The 21,553-nt window shown below is 38.9% G+C and overlaps 2 protein-coding genes across 3 annotated transcripts; one reads left to right on the plus strand and one right to left on the minus strand.

Annotated features, from left to right (window-relative positions):
- The first annotated feature begins 10,719 nt into the window (after positions 1–10,719).
- On the plus strand, positions 10,720–12,279 carry LOC107771678 (nucleoside diphosphate kinase 1-like). Its single transcript, XM_016591105.2, has 4 exons — positions 10,720–10,875; positions 11,061–11,109; positions 11,567–11,798; positions 11,987–12,279. Exons 1-4 carry the CDS (start codon positions 10,825–10,827, stop codon positions 12,099–12,101), a joined length of 447 nt encoding a protein of 148 aa, XP_016446591.1. The 5' UTR covers positions 10,720–10,824; the 3' UTR covers positions 12,102–12,279.
- A 1,410-nt stretch (positions 12,280–13,689) lies between these two features.
- Positions 13,690–20,090, minus strand: LOC107771679 (uncharacterized). Of its 2 annotated transcripts, XM_016591107.2 has the most exons (10): positions 19,384–19,746; positions 19,195–19,275; positions 17,997–18,106; positions 17,334–17,402; positions 17,092–17,207; positions 16,901–16,955; positions 15,094–15,214; positions 14,762–14,809; positions 14,440–14,534; positions 13,690–14,026 (listed from the first exon to the last, which is right to left on the minus strand). In XM_016591107.2, the coding sequence occupies exons 2-10, from the start codon at positions 19,217–19,219 to the stop codon at positions 13,925–13,927; spliced, it is 741 nt and encodes a 246-aa protein (XP_016446593.1). In that variant the 5' UTR covers positions 19,220–19,275; positions 19,384–19,746; the 3' UTR covers positions 13,690–13,924. The 2 variants fall into 2 exon arrangements, with proteins under 2 accessions (XP_016446593.1, XP_016446592.1); XM_016591106.2 differs by lacking the exon at positions 19,195–19,275 and having other exon boundaries at positions 19,384–20,090.
- Between the last annotated feature and the right edge of the window lie 1,463 nt (positions 20,091–21,553).

Genomic DNA, 21,553 nt, shown 5'->3' on the forward strand with positions numbered 1-21,553 from the left:
AGTTCCCAATGCCTTGGGGAATATTCAACATATGAGGGGAACAACCCACATCCCAAGAATGTTATCGAATCTCCATGGAAAGCACGATAACTTAACAAAAGAAAGATAAGGAAAAAAAACATAACCATCAGCAGGGTCAAGGTCTCCACAAGAAGGAGCCAGGGAAGTCATTATGGACCCTGAAATGGTTGAAGCCGCAGAATCAACCATAGAAGACCTCGACCTTGTTCAATTAAACCATAGCGACCTCTCTAAAAAGGCCTACATCGGTTGCAAGCTTCGAGAACCAGGTAAATTTAGTCCATTCTAAATAACTAACACAAATTTGTTTGCCTTCGGCCATGCAGATATGTTGGGCATCCCTAAAGAGATCGCCACACACAAATTGAACGTCAACCCCTTTTATCCCCCGGTAAGGCAGGTGCAACGAAATTTCAATCTCACTATCTACGATATTGTCCACGAGGAAGTAGAAAAGCTACTAGCGAATGGATCCATCAGGGAATCAAAGTACCCCAAATGGATAGCCAACGTGGTGATGGTCAAAAAGAAAAATGGGAAATGGAGTATGTATGTGGACTTCACATACCTAAACAAAGCATGCCCAAAAGATTCATTCCCATTACCAAATATCAACCAACTCATTAATGCAACGGTCGAGCACGAGCTGCTGAGTTTCCTAGATGCATATTCGAGTTATAACAAGATACTCATGGAAGAAGAAGACTAAGAAAAAATCACGTTCATCACCCACAGGGGAACATATTGTTATAGAGTCATGCCATTTGGGTTGAAGAACGCAGGGGCTACCTATCAGAGGTTGGTCATAAAAATGTTCAAAGAACAACTCGGCAAAATCATGGAGGTATATATCGGTGACATGTTGGTCAAATCCGTGAACGTAGAGAATCACATCGACCACTTGAAGGAAGTTTTCGACATACTAAGATAATACATGATGAAACTAAACCCCAAGAAATGCGTGTTTGGCGTAGCCTCAGGAACATTCTTGGGCTTCTTGGTATCGTAGCGAGGAGTTGAAGTCAACCCAAATCAAATCAAGGCTATTGATGGGATACTTGAGCACTTGACTACTAAGAAGCAAGTCCAAAGATTGATTGGTCGAATTGCCTCCCTATCGAGATTTATCTTGCGGTCATCCAATATATGTTATAGGTTTTTTGGCATACTCAAAAAGGATAATGGCCTCGAGTAGATGCCTAAGTACGTGCAAACACTATGAGAACTAAAGGTGTATTTGTCATCTCCACCTTTACTCTCGGAGCTTGAACTCGGGGAAAACCTCCTCGTCTACCTTACCGTTTCCAAACTAGCAACAAGTGTGATCCTAGTTCGAGAAAATAAAGGTACAATCTCCTATTAATTACATCAATAAAACACTTGTCGACGCCATGATGAGGTACCCACACCTCGAGAAATTAGCACTAGCCTTAGTCGTAGCTTCACGAAAGCTTAGACCATATTTTCAGTGCCACCCTGTCTCGGTCGTTACCACTTTCCCTTTAAGAAGAATTTTACATAAATCCATTGTCGGGGAAGCTAGACTAATAGGTCATCGAGCTAAGTGAGCACGACATCACATACCAGCCTCGAACAACAATAAAATGGCAAGTGCTCGCCCACTTCATTACAGAATTTAGCGCAAAAGTAATGCTTGAAGCCGTTCAAGCTTCCCTTCAAACATAAGACCTCTGGGTCCTATATACCAGTGACGCATCCAACGCCTCTGGATCAAGACTGAGACTCGTACTCGAGGTCCCCATTGGTGAAGTAATTCGCCAATCCATAAGATGCCCGGATATGACTAACAACGAGGCCGAGTATGAGGCTGAATTACAGGGTTGAGGCTAGCATTCAAATTCGAGGAGAAGCGGCTGTGACTCTGCTATAATTCTCAACTCATAGTCAACCAAGTCATATAGACTTTCCAAATCAAAGAGCAAAGGTTGCAAAAATATCAAGCCGAGATCTGTAAGTTCCTACCCAATTTCAGCGAATTCTAGCTCAACCAGATCCCACAAACTCAGAACATCGAAGTAGATGGCATTGCCATACTGGCCACTGCCACCAAAAGTATCACAGTCATGGACCAAAGCATAGTCCACCTCCTTAACTCGTCACCAGACCAAATCGAGGTAAAATCTCTAAGCTTAACTTGGGACTGGTGCAATTGTATTATTGCGTATTTGCAGGATGTCACCCTCCCAAATGACAAAAAGAAGCTAAAAACTAAGAATGCAAGCGGCTAGATACAACCTCCTTCATAACAACTTATACAAGAGAACGTATGGCGATCCTTTGGCAAAATGTGTAGGCCCTAAAAAAACCAACGTATTCTAGGAGAAGACTACGAAGGCCATTGTGGTGCTAATTTCAGTGATCAAGCACTCGTCATGTGCCTCATACGGGCCGAGTACTACTGGCCTACCATGAAGAAAGATGCTTTAGAGTTCGTGAAGAAATGATAGCAATGTCAGAAATACGCCCCAATAATCCACCAAGTAGGCTAACACCTTCATTCATCCACCTCTCTATGGCAATTTATCAAGTGGGGAATGAACATCGTGGGTCCACTCCCGTGTGGAGCGAGGTAATGTATGATTTCTTTTAGTTTTAACTGATTACTTCTCTAAATGAGTAGAAGCAGGAGCGTTAGCCCAATTTCATGAACAAGAGGTAGCCGATTCGGCCTACCCAAAGAGATAAGTTGCAATAATAGGCCCCAGTTCACGAGAAAGAAAAACACTGAATTCTTCGAGAAATGTCACATTAAGAGGATACTTTTAACTCCTTATCATCCAACGAGCAATGAGGAGGCAGAATCCTCCGATATAAGTCCATATTAAACATCATGAAGAAGAAACTTGAAGAGGCAAAAGGATAATGGCCAGAAATACTCCCAAAGGTGTTATGTGCATACAAAACTATCCCAAAGACGAGCACAGGAGAGACACCTTACTCCCTCATCTATGGAACAAAAGTAGTCATACCAGTCGAAGTTGGAGAACCCAGCCGAAGGTACTCCCATGAAAGCAACACCAACAATGATGAGAATAGGAGACAAGATCTCAACAAGATCGAAGAGCGACGGGACATGGATGGTCACTCAGAAACAACAAGCAAAACATGACTACAACAAAAAAACAAAGGTTTGATTACTTAAGGTCAGAGACTGCATGCTTAAAGCCAAAATCCAAGCAAACAAGGATCCACGAGAAGGAAAATTTTGAATGAACTAGGATGGTTCGTACAAGATTATAGGAAAAGGAAACAAAGAACCGTTCCAATTGGAAACCATGGAAGGGAAGCTCCTACCAAATAATTGGAATATCAGCCACCTCAAGTACTTTAATTTCTAAGAAACAAGAAGCGCCCCATAAGTCGTAATCTTTTTTCCTTACTTGACTTTTGTCCTAGTAGGGTTTTCTCAATGAGGGTTTTAATGAGGTGATGAGTGGGACACTTCAAGTTGAAGTATACGAGACCAGGCCAATTTTTAATTGCCCGACTCCTCAAGATCCTCCAAGTCGAACAATAAAAGGGCTAGATATGCTAGGATTGGGACTAGAACACCAACCAATGCCCAAAACTTGTAACGTTCTCCAAAATTTCCCAAGGGAAAAATACTGTAATCTCAGCAACGACGTCATAGTAATAGAAATGATTGTTAAGTTCGACCAAGCTCAAACAACACCTATCGGCTCTCGGCCGTAATCTAATGAAAGGTTAAGTTCGACCAAGCTCGAACAACACCTATCGGCCTTTGGTCACGGCCCAATAAACAGTTAAGTTCGACCAAGCTCGAACAACATCTATCGGCCCTCGTCCATGACTCAATAAATGGTTAAGTTCGACCAAGCTCGAACAACACCTATCGGCCCTTCAACACGACCCAATAAACGTTTAAGTTCGACCAAGATCGAACAACATCTATCGGCTCTCGGCCACGACTCAATAAATGGTCAAGTTCGACGAAACTCGAACAACACCTATCGGCCCTCGACTATATTTCGACTAAGAGACATATTCAACTTGTGTAAATGAAATGCCAATACTACCCACGAATATTCGGCCCAGGGCTACAACCGCCTAAAGGATGACTTCACAAGTACATAAACGAAATGCCAAAATGAAAAAGACACATGTAAAAGAAGAATTCAACTTGGATATTCATATTCAAAGGAAGAGTTCTTTACAAAAACTTTTTAACACGCCTACAAAAAATACAACAAGTCGATATAAAGAATTAATGGCCATATCCATCTCGGCCTCTAACATCTCCTCCATCCTTACCCTAAAGGTAAGCAAAACCATACTAGGCATCATCCTCAAGCCGATCTATGCCCTCATCCTCATCCTCCTCACCAGGCTGAGGCGTATCAGGATCATAATCGCAAGCGAGCCAAGCCAAGCAAGACTTAACTCGGGCATCCTCGAGAACTGCTTCAGAAATAACGTCCGCCACACACAGGTCACAGAGCACGTCCAACCGAGCTTTAGCATGGATCCACTCCTCTTACAACTCTTGAGGAATAATAGGATACTCGAAAGTGTTCGACAAAGTGGGCTTCACAAGCAAATGGACCTTTCGGACTCTAGAGCAGCAACTCGATCATGCAGCTCGGAGTTTTCCTTGTCCGGCTCTCTGATCCTCTCCTGAAGACGGTCCTCCTTAGTCCTTGCCGTCAACTGATCATTTTCCCGCTTAGAACAAAGAATTTAGTTTACTAGCTTGAGGATGTCCAACTTCCTCCGAACATCCAACCGAGAAGACTCCACCCGCTCGAGCTCCTCCCACTTCTAAGTAATCTCACCCCCAAGAGCCTCCATCTGGAATTGGCACTCGTCTAACTGGGCTTGTAGTTGGACTACTTGAGTTTGAAGGTCGCTACATTGGGCCTCCACGCCCTTATTGAGTTCGAGCTCCTCTTCCGTGCTCTTCAACGTTCCCTCGAGGATGTTGAACTTTTCCACAGCCGCCATCAGCTCCTCACCCTTCTTCTTAAGGATAGCACATCGCCTCCCTCACGAAGCAACCTTCAAGATCCTAGTACTTCCCATAGTACTCTATATACTTTCCCTTCAACTTCATGTAAATTTCTTTGCGTCTTTTATCCCTACGAGCACTTTCAATTTCCAGAATGACCGTCTGCAAATCAAAGAAAAGAAGTTAGAACTTAAAAATAAGCTAAGGCATAAGGAAAAGGGCAGGTACTTACCCTGAGAGTGAGACCGACGATACTTTTCGACAAAGTACCATCGATTATCTTCTAGAGGGTCTCACCCTCGACATTAGAACAGAAAAGACCGAGAGCAGGGACTACCTCCTCGGTATTTATCAGCAAATCATGATACATTGGGATCATGATGGTCCTAAAACATCCCTCCATCCTCACCTTGAGTTAGGTGAGCCCCTCATCGATCATTTTTAGATCGTCTAGGTCCATGTCGAAACCCGACTCATCGTCATCCTCGGCGATGACTTTCCCTTTGTCACCGACTAGTGAAGGAACATCCATTGCCGCCCTGGAGGATGAAGCCTCCTCTTGACTCGAAAGTGTGGGGCCTCCATCAAGTGCCCCCTCTACGACCGTCTCCCCTCGGGATGCACCAAAACGTCCAGGTCCACCTCTTCTAGTTGTGGGGCCTCAGAGCTCGCCCCAATACCTTATCCAATACGTATCATTGCCGTCTCTCAAAGAATAAAGTCACCCCCAACGAGTCAATGACCACTAGGATTCCCCCCTCCCGGCGTTCACGGCTCTCCTCTTGCGAGGCCTTAGATCCTTATCACCGGGGGAGAGTTCATCGTCCTCATCAACCGACAAAAATATCTGAGGAGCGGAGGCTGTAATTGGGATGGGGGAAGATTCGGAGGCACAATAGTTAGAATGGGGGCAGGTGCAGAAGGCGCAGTAGTCACAACGGGGGCAAAATTTAAATGCGTATTAGACCTTCTCCTAAAAGAGGGCTAAAACAATAGTTAAGGCCAAAAATAGAAGTTACTTGCGAAAGGGAGAGCCAGACTGAACTTCTTAAAGAAGCTCGGCCAGTCACGAATTCCATATTAGGTCGTGATGGCGCCCAACACTGTTGCTAGGCAAGCCAACACTGATTTTATAGTAAATCCTCACTCATGTAGCTAGTACGTGATAACTTCCATTTTAGATTTAAGAAATTTATAGTTTTTTTTTTTCAAAAAAACTAAAGCATATTTAAGTGAAAGGAATAAATGCAAATCTCAATCATGAAGACAAGCCAAAATATCATAATTCTACTAATGTGTGTGCCAAGACTTGGTGTCACAAGTGTGTGGGCAATCTAATAGCATATACAAAATCATACTATCCTACTGTCTGAAAAAGAAATATACAGGAACATAAAGACAAAAGAGAGACTCTGGCTGCTGCAAATCAGCAGGGAAGGGCAGCTCACCGAAAAATCTCGAGTTGAGATGACCACTCTATGCGTCGGACTAATGGCCAGATGCACCTGCCTCAAAGCCTGTACAATCAAGTACAGAAGTGTAGCATGAGTACATAAAAATATGTACCCAGTAAGTATCTCGCCTGACCTCGCAGAAGTAGTGACAAAGGGTCGACTTCGATACTTACTAGGCCAACAAATATAATAATATGAAGTTCAACATATTTAATTCACAATGTATATAGATAACAATAAGTTCAAACAAGAATAATTATTGAAAATCCTTTCCTCTAATTAACAAAACTAAGCATTTCTCATTTAAATTAGTGACCTTTCCAGCAATAAGTCATACAAATTATAAGGGTTACGGTTCCATTATCACACACAAATACCACCGAGGATGATCGGCCCAATCCAACATAAAAGTAAAATGTACACTGCCAAGAGTTGAACGACACGAACCATAGATGCATCTATTCACCCCGCTCGCGAATCATACATGCGATGCAGTAAAAGCATAACCCCGCTCGCGAATCATACGTGCGACACGACAAACATAATTTTTTCATCATTTAAACACAACAATTTTTTAATTCCCTTTTTTTAAAAAATGAATACAATTCACTTGAAGCCCATATATCTTTAGATTTTCTTTAACTTACTTCCTTTCATACCGTTAGCATATACAAGCAATTAATTGCGACCGCAAAGCATGATGTGATCCTAGAACTACCCGGACATAACAAAAATAGTAGGTATGTAGACTCTTGTCACCTCGTGCATAGCCCCCACAATTAATTATATATTAATTAAGTACACCTATGGGGGCATTCCCCCTACAAGGTTAGAAAAAAGACTTGAGTTGCTTCACGGTCTACTTTCCGGTCTAAGCTTATGCCCAAATCCTCAATTTGTCGCCAAACACTCCAAAACTATTCAAATAGCATAAAAACTAATCAATATATGCTTAAAAGTTCATATCCCAACCATTAGAGTAATTCCCTAACCCAAATTACAAGATTCCTAAAATTCACCCTCGGTCCCACGTGCCCGGATTCCAGAAATTTTTGAAGAAAGTTGTTACCCATAACCTAAGAAACAAGAATATATAATTTTTACTCCATTCCATAACAAATTTCGTGGTAAAATCTTATTTTTATCAGAACCCTAGGTTTTACTCAAATCCCATAATTTTCACTAATGTTTGTGTGTTAAACTACCCATAAACCAAGTATTGAACTCACATTAAGTAGAAGTAACTTACCTTACAAATACTACGTTGAAATCCCTCTTTGGAAGCTCCCAAATCGCCAAATAATGAATGAAATGTGTTAAAAATGACACATTCCCTTATTAAATGAAGGCACCGCCTTCAACGATTTCCGCACCAGCGGTTAGTGGGATGCACATGCGGTCTCGCTTCTGCGAGGGAAGGTTCGTACCTGCGGAGTTGGACTGGGCTAGATGAGACCGCTCCTGCGAAAGAGGAGCCGCATCTGTGATTCCTAGGCTCCTCCCTTTGGCCGCACCTGCGAAGGCTCGACCGTTTCTGCGGTCTCGCACCTGCGGCTGTCCAACCGCAGGTGTAGTTATGACAGATACCAGGAGCTTCAGCTCCTTCCAAAACTTTCCAACTCCACTCGAGCCTCATCCGATTGACGCTCGGGGCCCTCGGGTCGCGCCCGAACATACCGACAAGTTTGAAATCACAAAACGGACTTGCTCGCACCCTCGGAACGCCCGAAGCAACGCTAAATCTAAGAATCATGCCCTAAAACCAATTGAATCAAACTTATGAACTTCAAGTTCTTTAACTTACATCCAATGCGACGAAACACACTTATACTACTCGGATTGACACTAAATTTTGCAGACATGACTTAAATATTATATTGGACCTATACCGGGCTCTGAAACCAATATACGGGCCTGATACCAATATGATCAAACATTATTCAATTTCTTTATTTCCTTAAATTTTCGGTTTAACAATTTTTAACAAAAATTCACTACTCGGGCTAGGGACCTCGGAATTCGGTTCCGGGCATACGCCCAAATCCCATATTTTACTACGGACCCTCCGGGACCGTCAAACACAAGTCTGAGTCCGTTACTAAAAATGTTGACCGAAGTCAAACTTGGCCTTTTAAGCCAACTTTAAGGAACCAAGTATTCCGATTTCAACCCAAGCTCTTCCAAATCCCGAACCAACCATCCTCGCAAGTGATAAATCAGTTAAAGCAAGTATGGGAGGTCTTATTTAAGGGAACAAGGTTCTAGAAAGCAAAACGACCAGTCGAGTCGTTACACCAAGAGCAATCAGGTGCACCAAATGCCGCACTGTCACCTCCACTCTGGCGAGCTCAACAAATTTGGTCAGCATCTTGATGATCTTGTAAACGTAAGGAGCAAGCTGAGAGGGGCAAACTCCATAGTGGCGACAAAACTCCTCCACTAATGGGAGAATAGGAAATGAATAGCCAATAGTGAACGGGTAAGCATATAGCGCGCTGTACCCGAGACAGTGAATGTGCACTTCGTCCTTCTCAACAGAGATCAATTCGATATGGTTGGGGAGGCCAAACTTGGCTTTAAATTCAGCTAATTGTATTGGGCGCCATTATCGATAGAAATTTCCAGGCGCCATGTACGGTGATTGCTGGAAATTGGACTCGGCTTTAGGGTTGTGAGGGATGATCTCTTCCACTGATGGATATATTTCATCCTCTACAATGGCAACTACACTCTCCCCGTAAACAGGGAACACATCCGCCAGTGAAATGGCGTGACTCCCTTCAGCAACGTCAGATGGGAAATTCGGCATATTTATGAAAAGTAAAGAAGAATACTGGGAAGAAAATTTGGAATGTGGTATGGAGCAACATAGTAGAAAAGGGAAGTTCAGAGAAGAAGTTTAGAGTTTGGAAGAATGGAAGGTTCAATTCAGGTTTGGCCATCTCTATTTATAGAGATTAAGGCATCAAATCCGAAATGATTTGTCATAATGGGTACCAAGCTCAAAACGGCTCATCACAATTGGCACCAGAATCGAAACGACAAATCCAATCAAAGGTTACACGTAAATCGACACAATGTGTAAGGAACTAGCATCATTATGACGCATGACGTCACCCCCTCTCTTGGACCATATAATTCCAACAAATCACTCGGAAAATTTAAGGGATTTGCAATATGCGGCCTACAAAGAGCCACGTCGCTTGCTCGTTACAACGACCACGACCGATTTTATTTTTTCAGTGAGCTCAACCACGAAAACGGCCCTGAGCGATATTATCTGCTCATTGAACTCGCCCACGAAGATGAACTAAACGAATGAAGGGACTAACTGTATATGCAAAAAATTATCCTAGTTATATTTGAGCCACGTCAGCACTAAGAGAGCCTCGAAGGTAGCCACGTGTCATCAATATGATTTCAATAAAAGACGGATTCAAAGTCAAAATGTTCTGACGAAAGATACGAGCTAGGTCAAGGAGTCAACAGAGATCGATGTCGAGGACGTACCCTCCTTAGCGGAGCAGTAACGACTAGTTTTGGGGATCTAACTTTAAAGAGAATATTCCTAAAATTTGTACTATTAAGGGTTTGTGGTACATGTCCTATTATAAATAGAAAGAGACATAGTTAATATTGGGATTGGACACCTATTTGTAAAAGAACAATACTTTGACATTCTCTAAAGATTCTTGCTTTATTATATACATATAGAATACATCTTTTCTTGAGATTCTGATCTAACTTTTCTCCCACGATCTAAGGAGAATGCGAATATTCAAAGGCTAATCAATCATTTATCATTATCAGAGGGAATACCACACGATTTCATCCATTTTCGGTCGTCTCTCTTGCATTTATTATTATTAATAATAATACCATTATATACCATTTATTGCTATTTAATGCTATTCACTTTGTATTTGGGCTATTAAATATTATTTATTGTTACATATTCACTGATATTCCTACATACTATATGATATTTTACCAAGGTACTAGTTAAACAATATTTTGAATATTAATATTGGCTAAAATTAACCTTATTTTATTAAAAAATTAATTGTTTAAACCTAAATCTAAATTTTGGGTCAAACAGATTACAACCTACATAATCCTTTTCCATTATGTTAAATTAAATTAAATTTTCTTACACTCGATCGAATTAAATAAAATTTTGTGGATTTTGTTTTCCAACCGGTTATACAAAAACAGAATATTCCAAAGAACAATTAGGGTTTGCTGTCGAAAGAGCCACAAATCCACCACCATATAAATACCTCATCTTTCACTCTTCGCCGAGTGCTGCGTACTGCTATTCTAAATCCATATACCCTTTTTCAGAACATCAAAGAAGCGAAAATGGAGCAGACTTTCATCATGATCAAGCCTGATGGTGTCCAACGTGGCCTGGTTCGTCTTCCTAAATGATTTTTCTTTTTATCTATACACGTTTTCCATTTAGATCTATAAGCTAGAGCTTTGATTGATTCGATTTTTGTGTTTGTTTTGAAATTTTTGTTCATTACGTGTTAGAAATTGCCAATTTTCTCTGCCTGTTTACCTTAGCTATGCATTGATTTTACGTTATGGTTCAGGTTGGTGAGATTATCGGAAGATTTGAGAAGAAAGGATTCTCTTTGAAAGGTAATCTTTGCTACTCAATTATGAGAAGTATGATTGATTAGTCTTATGCTGCTTTATTAGTACTTAAAAGTTAAAACGATTTCCTTATAGTCCGCCCCATCATTAGTAACAAAACAGACTTATTATTAGTCAGGACCCACTCAGTGTTGATGTTGATTTTTGATTCTTTTACCTGATTGTTAAATAAAAGGATTGTAGCTCCAGTTGTGAATTGAAATGATTTTAAGTAAACTAATGGTTTACTTTGTTTCCTTTATTTCTCTTTCTTCCATGTAATTTGTCTGTAAATTGGTGAGTAATTCTTGTCCATTGTATGTTTAATGTGTATGGGGTGACTTGCAAAATGGTTGCTCTATGGTAAAAACGATTTTCCAATCAGTCATTATTTTATTTTGGGTTTTTATTTTTGACTATTTCGATTAATTTGTGTCATTATTTTTACTTTGTTTGGGTATAGGCTTGAAGCTCATCACTGTGGATCGTGCCTTTGCTGAAAAGCATTACGCAGACCTGTCTGCTAAGCCTTTCTTTAGTGGGCTTGTTGATTATATTATCTCTGGCCCCGTTGTTGCAATGGTCTGGGAAGGTAAGGGTGTAGTTACCACTGGCAGGAAGATCATTGGAGCAACAAACCCATTGGAGTCTGCTCCTGGTACAATCCGTGGTGATTATGCTATTGACATTGGCAGGTAAAACACCGAGTACCCCATCTGAACATGCATTATTCTTTGCCAATAGGTTGGACTAATACTATCTGCTTTAGCAGCCTGCTTAAATTTTGTTATTAACATCTGTTTCTTAAGAGTTGGCCAAATTGGTATATTTACCTTTGACCTTAACCATGGTGCTTGACCTGAGAGAACCTGTTTGATTGTAGGAACGTTATTCATGGAAGTGATGCAGTCGAGAGTGCAAGGAAGGAAATTGCTCTTTGGTTCCCCGAAGGAGTTGCAGAGTGGCAGAGCAGCCTTCACTCTTGGATCTATGAGTAGAAAAGTTTTTTTACTTTAGAACTCTATTAATGGCCTGCCTGTTTGGGTGTAACTTGTGAATTTTGGATGTGATTTGAGTCTAGAAGTTTGTTGTTTGAGGTTTTCTGTCATTCCCTATTTCAAGAATATTTAATGTGATCAGTATTACTTTCGTGATATTTAGTCCTTTTGTGTGCTTCATGTGGTCCAGTTTCAAGTAATTGAGCTTTATCATTTGTTAGCTTCACTATCTGTCAAAAAAATCAGCCGAAGGTTAAACAATGTTCCCATACTGTACTGTGGCTATGAATGCACAGACCATTTTTTGTTGTGCGCGCAATTTGCTCTAGGTGTAGCACTTAGGTGCATTAGATGTGCGTGTGGATGCGAATTTGGTTTCTATCATATTGTTGCTACAATCATATTTGCCCAGCTTAGTTTTGAAGCTTGGTGTCCACCGGGATTTGGGTTGAAACAAGTTCCAAGTTTAGCCTATTCGGTGTTTCTTTTTAGCTGTGGTATTTTATTCTGTACTTAATAGGCATGAAATGGTACTTCCGGGAGGGTGCACTCTTCTCTTCAAGGGTTGCATAAATTAGGGCTGGTCAAACACCAAGCATCACATACCGGAGGAGAACATAGCTAAGCCTTAAGTGGAAATATTTCTATTTGCTCCTTTTTTGGTATAACATGGCTAGAATCAAGGTTAACAACATAGGCGCGAAATATTTCTTTTTGCTCCTTTTTTGGTATAACATGGCTAGAATCAAGGTTAACAACATAGGCGCCGTGATAGACTTTATTAGTAATATACATAGGTTGTAATTGGGTTATACACACCAACCAGCACTATCTTTATGCTGTTTTTTCTAATATGATACATTACTTGTCACCAAAAAAAAAAAAACACACAAATTTGAGGGCTCGGAATGTATTGTTGCAGTTGGATTCTTGCACTGCACTTGGAGCATGGTGAGAGCTAGGGCTGTCGGTTTGATAGTTACTTTTGGGCTCATGGGCTGTTGAATGCCCATCAGCCTGGCAATGCTGAAGGGGAAGGGGGGTGTAGCGGCAGGTGGCTGGCACTTTACCAATTCTGCAAATTGAATCCTCTCGATAAAATGAAGGTGACTAATCTGGTGCATAATAGACGTGTAGTAGGGGATTCCAGAATTCCAGATCAATCAATAGATATTGACACTTTAAGTCATCCAAAGACTTCAAAAGGTGCAGACACATCCGTGTGCAAGTCCAATGCTTACTGGTTCAAACTCTATTTTGGGTAAGGGACCGATTCTCCTTTTTCCTTGGACTTCTCATATACATACGACATCACTTCACAAATGGGTTGGTGGGCAACAATTTGTACCGTTCAATTAATCATATGATTGCGGTAATATAAATTAGACTAAATGGGATTCGAGATAAGATGAACATAGGCCGTACGTTAAAGTTAAGATAATGCGAATATCCGCCGATCAGTTAGTTTACACAGGCACGTCGTGGTCTGAAGTCTCTATCATAATAGCCGATAGAAGGGTACCACTTTCGATTTACTTAAACCAAAAAGGTAGTCGAAGGACAATTCTTCGATTTCCTACCACCAGTGTTGAGACTACTCAGCAGTATTGCCCCTTTCCAAATTCAAGAAACAAGGGTACATTGTACTTGCTCTTACATTACCAAGTTCAGGCACTGTATAATCCCCATATTTCCTCTCCACCGACTTCTACAAAGTAACACCCACTACCGAAAGCTACTAATGTAAGAACAAAACCAATAGATGCCACAAAACTTGCATACAAAAGCCATTTTCATTTTCTTAAATGTCACGACTACAAACACTATCGACTAAGAAGGCTGTACGAGGGCAAATCTTCCAGCCGTGTTATGTCTTCGTGCAGAAGCTCCTCTTCCAGTTGACGACGAGTAGCCTTCATGACCGTCTGAAAGAACATATAACATAATATAAAATCATGAATGCAGGCCTCTTCACAAGAAGTAGTGTAGTATGAGGAGTAAACAAGTAAGTAACTAGATAAGGAATACAAGTAATAGTACAAGTAAACTTGATAAGATACTACTAGTGACAGCAAGAGTTAACAAACATGGAACGCGGAAACATTCTTAAAAGCTTCCTACCGAAGCAACAGTACACAGAACTGCAGCTATGCTCCGGTGCCAAGGAATACACATTTCTTTGATATCAAGATATACTAGCCAAAGCGAAACAACTAAGAAAAGCATTTAAGTGAAAGAGGCATGAAAACTCCTTCAAACGCAAACGAACTGGATTAGAGATGAGCACAGTTTGAACATTCCAAATATAACTAAATCTCAGGAAGCCAAAAGTACATACATTGAAGTCCATATACGATGCGCGCATGGCAAGCCACTGATGATCCATCAATTTAAACGTGATGCAATATAGAAGATCAAAAGCCGACTCATTTTCTGCAAAAAGGAAACATCTTGCTTAGAGGAGCAAAGGTGCAAGTTAAAGTTCATATTTCTAAAGGACTAAATCGAAATTCACCGACTTTCATTTTTTAACACAGAAGATCAGCAAAGGAACACGAAAGGCGCATCTAAACACAATAACTGAATGCATCAAAATAAAAAGGAAATTAACAGTAGTTAAGCAAAACTGAAAGAAGAGACAGATCTTGTAAAAGATTTACCTGCAAGAAACTTCAAGAAAGTAGCTCCCACCAGATTTCTGGGTTTTACTGCAGAGTTGAAGCACAATTAACAAAGTGATTTGGAAACAAGTCTTCCAGGGAAAATTACGTATATTTGGTTTGTATATATACTTGTGCATGAGAGAGTTCACAAGTACTATTTAGATTCACAAGTCCTAGAACACTGCTTTTTGACAAACATGAAACTGGTTGTAACAACAGTCAAATCTCATTTTTCGTTAGATGGATCCATTCAGAAGCATATATACTGGAATTTTGGTTAAGACTTCAGTAATTTTCAGCATATAAAAGAATGTAGATGGTACACTTACAAGCTTCCAAATCGAGCATCTGGATAAGCATAAATGTGATGTTGACGCCAGCAACAGCGAATGGATATTCCCAAATTGCTCTATCACCTTCCTGCTTTCGGAGAAGATCCTGGAAAGATTTCTGCAAATAAAAGTAGGAAAAGAGAATAAATAGATGGATCTAGAACTTTATAATGCTTGAGTGTCACATAAGCATTTTAACTAGGTGCTAAAGATTTTAAGTATTTATTTTCTGTTATATGTGATATATTTTACATTGCACACTGTATATAGTCATCTTACTTTTGAAGAACCCGTCGTTCGCAGTAGATAGATTCCGATTATTTCACATAATATCAAGAAGATTATGCGCTTTTTCTTTTAATAATTGTTGGTGCAGTAGACAAAATTGTTGTACTTTTATTCATGAATGCTAGATTTAAAAGATCATAAGAAACATTACGCCCTCTGGAATCTTTCACCAACATTGAGTAGCACAAAGCCACATGCTAGTGCTAATAATAGACACAGTCAGATATTTCACATATAATGAAGTAGATTATGTAAAGTTAAAGAGCGGCTCTAACCAGTTTTGTTGTTTCATGGATGCCAGAATTATAGGGCCACATTTCTAATTTAATTTACAAATTTGAAGGCTTCACATTCACATAGTCAGTTGTTCAAAGAGAGTAAAATTTGCAATTTAGCAGAATTATTTTCAGAAATTCGTTGAACGTCTTAAGCTGTGAGCTCACTGTCTTGGTTCAGTCTTTTCTGAGAAGTATCTGATAGATATATTCAAGCTTGTCATATAGACTTATTCAAGCATGCTTATCAACCATTAAGTGTTTATCACCAAGGTTTACCATAGAACAAAGTAATTTATAAACACTTACTTCTAAATTAAATGATAAATATGACATACACAACTGCATAATATCAGGCAATCCAACATCACAAATAATTTACCAATTTAGATTTGAAGTCCAAGGATAACTTTGTGCTAACTTTGAAGGCCTCAAAAATACACACAGACTCAGGAACCCAGCCATGATTTTTTTCCACCTCCTCCACAGGTGACTCGAATCTCCAATGGTTGGAGGAGAAAGGTCCTTACCACTAGACTATCTTTTCACATAGACTTCTTACAATTTTGTTAATATTGTTAGCCTATAAGGATCTGAAATGTTCAATAACGTAAATGAGCGCATGAAGATTAGCAATTCATTGTCTGGCTATCAAAAAGTTATCCACTTTTACAAAAAACAAAGAGATGCATGACAGTAAAGCCATTTTTATCTTTTGGTTAACCAACTTATAAAGCATTCCGACTAATTTATCCCATTGCTGTACATTTCAGCCATTAACACTAAATAATTAATGACAGAAATACTTCTTCCAGCTATTTCAACAAATTTTAATATGCTGCTATCACCAAGAGACCACTAGGTGCCTGCATGTATAACATTAGAAAAGAATACAGAGATCATCCACACATCAGGGAACCCATCCCTCCACCAACTATCATGATTTTCAGGGTTGTTGAGCAAGCAATTAAAAAACATATGTTTTCTGTGCATAAGGAAAGAAAAACGTGCAGCAGAAGTAGTGAAGTAACTCAAGTGTAACACAACGATCTGAATAGCTACAATCTCAGGATGCAAATTCATAAGACCTGCTTAGAAAAATAACCTAGACCTGTCAGGTCTACAATGGCCACAAAATCACGGTAAGTCTCGACACTAAACATTAGCTTTTCCAAGTAAAGTACACGTTTGCTTAGAAATTTTGGCTTTCTCCCACAAAAAGGTGACTAAAGAGGACATACCGGGAAGTTCCTTGCAAAGTATAACAAATTCTCCAGCGATATAAATCCACCACCCCTACAGAATCAATCAAACAGCTTAAAAACGACCCAAGATTGCAATAGGCAGAAATGGGAAATTAATCTGAAAGATGCTGAAATAAGCTTGAGAATATCTTTTTTTTTTTGTTGGGAGGAGCGAGGTGCTGATGTACCTAAAGTCAGTAGAAGGATCTTTTCCTTGCCAGCCCATTTCTTTCCACTGTTCAGATATTAAACTACGAAGTTCTTCCTCAGGAAAGGCAACTTTCCATAAAGCTTTTAAAGCTTCCTTTAGGTAAAAAAGAACAAAGAGAAATGAGAATGTGAGAAACAACCTGAATGAAATGTCAAAGTCTTAAACATATCACCTCATAACCTTATTGCAAAACACTTAAATGTCTTACACAAAAGGTACCTGGTGTTCAGGGATAGAACTATCATATGCAACATCTATACGGCTTTGTAGCCTTAGCAGACATTCCTCCTGACATTAACAAAGTGAGATAAAACATCACTAGCATCCAATATGTCAAAGACATTCCAAACTTCCTTACCATGGCTAAGCTATTCTTTTGCATGACATTAGAAAAACAAAAACAAGAAAATTTGACGTGGACAACCAGACACCCACTAGAGAGTTGTGGCCCATCTCATTAAAATGGAAAGCCAGAAAATTTTGACAAATCACTTGTGCCTAAGACATGACACAGTTAGAAATAAAAAGCACAACATATCCGGATGCACAAAATGAGCACAGTTAGAAATAAAAAGCACAACATATCCGGATGCAGAAAATGAGCACACATGACACAGTTAGAAATAAAAAGCACAACATATCCGGATGCACAAAATGCGCACATTTGTCCAACTCAACAACAAAAGCAAGAACGAAATTGAAAAATACAAACTAAGAACTCACACAACAGGACTTCTGAGAGCCATTCCAAGAAATACAAAAGTTCAACAGGAAAGGAACAAGCAGATCTGAAATGCATACCACTACATTGTGTTTTATGACAATCTTAGCATTCAGCAAGCAGGATATTTAAACTTCATATAAGCTCCACAAACATATTACCTGGGCTGGAGTTAAATCAAATGATGGACGAGCATCACTCTCCCTCCTTTGAGCACAAACACATGAAAGGCCTCTGCCAAGCCACGCTGCTGATCCTGCCACAACCTCCGCTGTAACAAAATAAAATGATTGTATAAAGAAAATGGGAATTCCAGATTTTCCAATGATGACATGCTTCTATTATGGGTGGGACTGGAGCAAGGATGATACAGATACCAGATAGAGAAGCACTTCTATCTAAAGACATGTTCACATCTGAAAAGAAATTTTCTGTCATTCTCAGTATACTGTCAACGCTCAACAATGGCACAATTAAGCAACGAGGATTAGCTGAATTGCATCATCATGCAAATATGATAAATTGTAGCACATGGCATGAAAATGGAAATAAACATAAAATGTGTTCTTATGATTTTTTTGCTTTGTAAAAATGTGTTCCTATGATACAACCTAAACATCATGGGCTGTAGTAACACAGTAGAAAATGTAAAGGACACTTCCTGCTTGACTTAGTCCTTCAATCATAACATAAGTTTCCTTTCTAGTATCTGATTTGATAAAAAATCATAAGACTTAATTAAGCACTAAGGAAAACAACTCATCATGCTACGTGGATACAATCAAGAGCATATTAGCAGACTGCTTCCTGCAAATATACTGGGCAAATAATATTTTCTATTGTTTATAAAAACATTTAGTTGTACAATTTGATAAACCTACATTCAGAATCAATAAAATGGAAAGAATGGTTCCAGAAAAGCTGAAAAAGCCAATATTACATCAGTTTATGTTACCAAAATTCTAAAAATGAGCTACGCACAGATGAATAGCAATTAGCTTCAAAGGTCTAGCTAGAATTTGGTATATAGCTTGTCAAAATGCCCGAAAGGTTTTAAAATATTGAATATAGCTGAAGTTCAGCACGTGATGATGAATTATACTACATATTTTTCTCCTAGACAACCAAATTCTGTTACTAAAACGGAACGAGTTTCCCTATGCAGACGTGTTCAGAATATGCTCCAGTGCAGCTTTATCTACAGTAGATTTAAGTACTGGTGAATCACATATTAAGTTATTAACTCTATGAAACCAGTCTGTTCATAACAAATTCATGAATCTGTTGATTATCCAAAAGATGGGGCACGTCACGCCAAAATTCAGGGGAAGAGAGAGGAAGCAGCGGATGCAAACTCACCACAAATATCAATGCAAGTAGGCATGAATGCAACTAACTTTTCAATTCACAGATCCAAAACCTCATAGTATAAATTTACTCCTGACATAGATAGAGACCAATCGGTAATACAGAAATACACAAATTTTGAGGCCACAAAACAGAGAGAGAGACGAGCGAATGTTTGTAGTGTTAGGTAAAGGAATATACCAGAAGTTGAATGGCAAGTATTGCCTCTTTCAAGTCCTTGAGATATCCTCCTCACTGCCACGAACGATCCTCCTCTATCCTCCATAATACTGAAACTAAAAAACTCTTCTCTACAATATTTGCATCACATTCAACTCCTCCAATAGCTACAGACCTCCGTCAATGGAAATGCTAACAGTTCAAAGTAACAGAACTGAACCGATATTTAATAAGCAAAAAAATTGCAATAACGAAGTTGAATTTCTTTTACAGTTTCTCAAATAGAAAATGCGCAATTCCTCCGTTCGAATCTCGAGATCTGTTATCACGCTTCTGCAGCAAGGGAGTGTGTGTATATATTTTTGTGTATTTATAGGTGCAAAAATATAGCTATATCTGAAGGTGAATATGTGTATATATAGGAAAGATGATATCTATAATATAGAGAGAGAAAACAGGAAGAGCGAAATTCTCTCTCTAGATTTGTTTACTCTGCAACTTATTCTCCCCGAAGAGATTTGTTAATGGAGAAGAGAAGAGCGAAGTTGGGGTGGGGGGAGAGAGAGGGTGGGTGGTTTTCGGGATTGAGGGGTGTGAATGTGATATAAGCTGTTGAGCAGTTTTGTTGAGTTGGGTGGCATTCGCGTCCGTTACAGAGGACCCCGGGTGGGGGTAGGTGTTGAGGGGGAGACGGCGATTATTGAGAAAAAACGGTTACGGCTTTGAGTAATGGGGTTTTTTATTGCAGAATTATAAATTGAGATATTAAAACCAGTTAATTACAAGAAATTGACTGCTGATTTACTAGTTTTTGTCAATGCTGGATAGAATTCGTGAATTAATTACGACTATGTAGGAAATTGCATCTTTTGAAGATTTTTTTACTTAGAACAACTGAATTTTTAAATACTAAAACTTGATGAAAATATTTGGTAGACTAATACGTTATACGTCTAATTCATAGCTAGTATATTTTGACTTGTTGGTCAAGTAAGATTATTTTGGGAATTTATTACATAAAAGGTGATTTTATATTTTGCTCTATGCAGAAGGATAACTTCTCATTTTCATAATATAATAATAATAATAATATATGGGAGCTTTGGAGGGACAAGTAAATAGAGGAGATCCAAAATTTGAAGTTTATGGTTATATATATCGACTTTAAATGAATCTGTTATAGTTATTAAATTTATAGTTAAATATTTAATAAATTTTTTAATACATTTATAAGATTTAGACAAAAGATACTGAATTCACGTGAACCATAACAAATACTATAGCTTCGACCCTCACGTGAACCAATAACAAATACTATAGCTTCGACCCTACAAGTAAAATAAGCCTAACCAGATTAATAGCTTGTTTGGCCAAACTTTAAAAACCAATTTATTTTGAGAGTTTTTTTCTTAAAAAAATGCTTTTCAAAAAGTTTGGAGAGAAACAATTTGTGTTTGACTAATTAATTTGAAAAGCATTTTTCAGCAGCAATTAGTTTTTGACCAAGCTTTTAAAAAGTGGTTCTAAATTTTTTTTCTTCTCAAAAGTGCTTTTCAAAAAAAATATTTTGGAGAGAAACTATTCTTTTCTGCTTTTCAAAATCTGTTTTTGTTTCTACTAAAAAAAAAAGAAAAATCTTCCAAAAACTTGGCCAAACACTTCAAGTTTGAAAAAAAAAATATTTTTAAAAAAAATATATATTTATCGCATTGAAGAAGTTTGGCCAAACTAGCTATAAGCTATAAGTCCTTTTGTTTTATTAGTCTTAAAAGCCTTTTAAAAACTATTTCCTTCTCTCATCAAAAGAGCTTTCTTCAAAGTTGAAATTAGCAAAAGCCAAAAAAGGTTATATAAAGGTGGGTAAAGAATAAGATAATCATGTATTATGTTTAGGGTGACAAATGGGCGGGTTGAACTGAATTTGGATGAATCAAGATGGGCTAATAATGGATCATAACCCAACCCATTCAACTTGACTCATGTTTAAGAACCATGCTCATCTTGCATAAAAAGCCTTTTACCTTAAAAAAACAAAAAAAATTGAAAAACTGGTAAAAAAAAAACAAAAGAACAGAAATTTGAAAATACAAAAAAAGTAATTTTTTTGAGGGGGTATGCGCCCGGGGGGTGGGGGGTGGGGGCGTAGGTGTTGAGGGGGAGACGCGATTTGAAGTCTATTCTTCTTTTTTGA

Source organism: Nicotiana tabacum, chromosome 7 (assembly GCF_000715075.1).
Source record: "Nicotiana tabacum cultivar K326 chromosome 7, ASM71507v2, whole genome shotgun sequence".
Taxonomy (NCBI): Eukaryota; Viridiplantae; Streptophyta; class Magnoliopsida; order Solanales; family Solanaceae; genus Nicotiana; species Nicotiana tabacum.

Bases quoted from the DNA above. Each gene is read 5' to 3' on its own strand.
- LOC107771678 (XM_016591105.2), top strand. From the start codon at position 10,825: ATGGAGCAGACTTTCATCATGATCAAGCCTGATGGTGTCCAACGTGGC. The intron at 10,876-11,060 runs GTTCGTCTTCCT...GTTATGGTTCAG, and splicing joins ATGGTGTCCAACGTGGCCTG to GTTGGTGAGATTATCGGAAG. The intron at 11,799-11,986 runs GTAAAACACCGA...GTTTGATTGTAG, and splicing joins TATGCTATTGACATTGGCAG to GAACGTTATTCATGGAAGTG.
- LOC107771679 (XM_016591106.2), bottom strand. From the start codon at position 19,468: ATGGAGGATAGAGGAGGATCGTTCGTGGCAGTGAGGAGGATATCTCAA. The intron at 17,208-17,333 runs GTACCTTTTGTG...TTTTACCTAAAG, and splicing joins GTTCTATCCCTGAACACCAG to GAAGCTTTAAAAGCTTTATG. The intron at 14,535-14,761 runs GTAAATCTTTTA...TCCTTTTTGCAG, and splicing joins TTTCTTGAAGTTTCTTGCAG to AAAATGAGTCGGCTTTTGAT.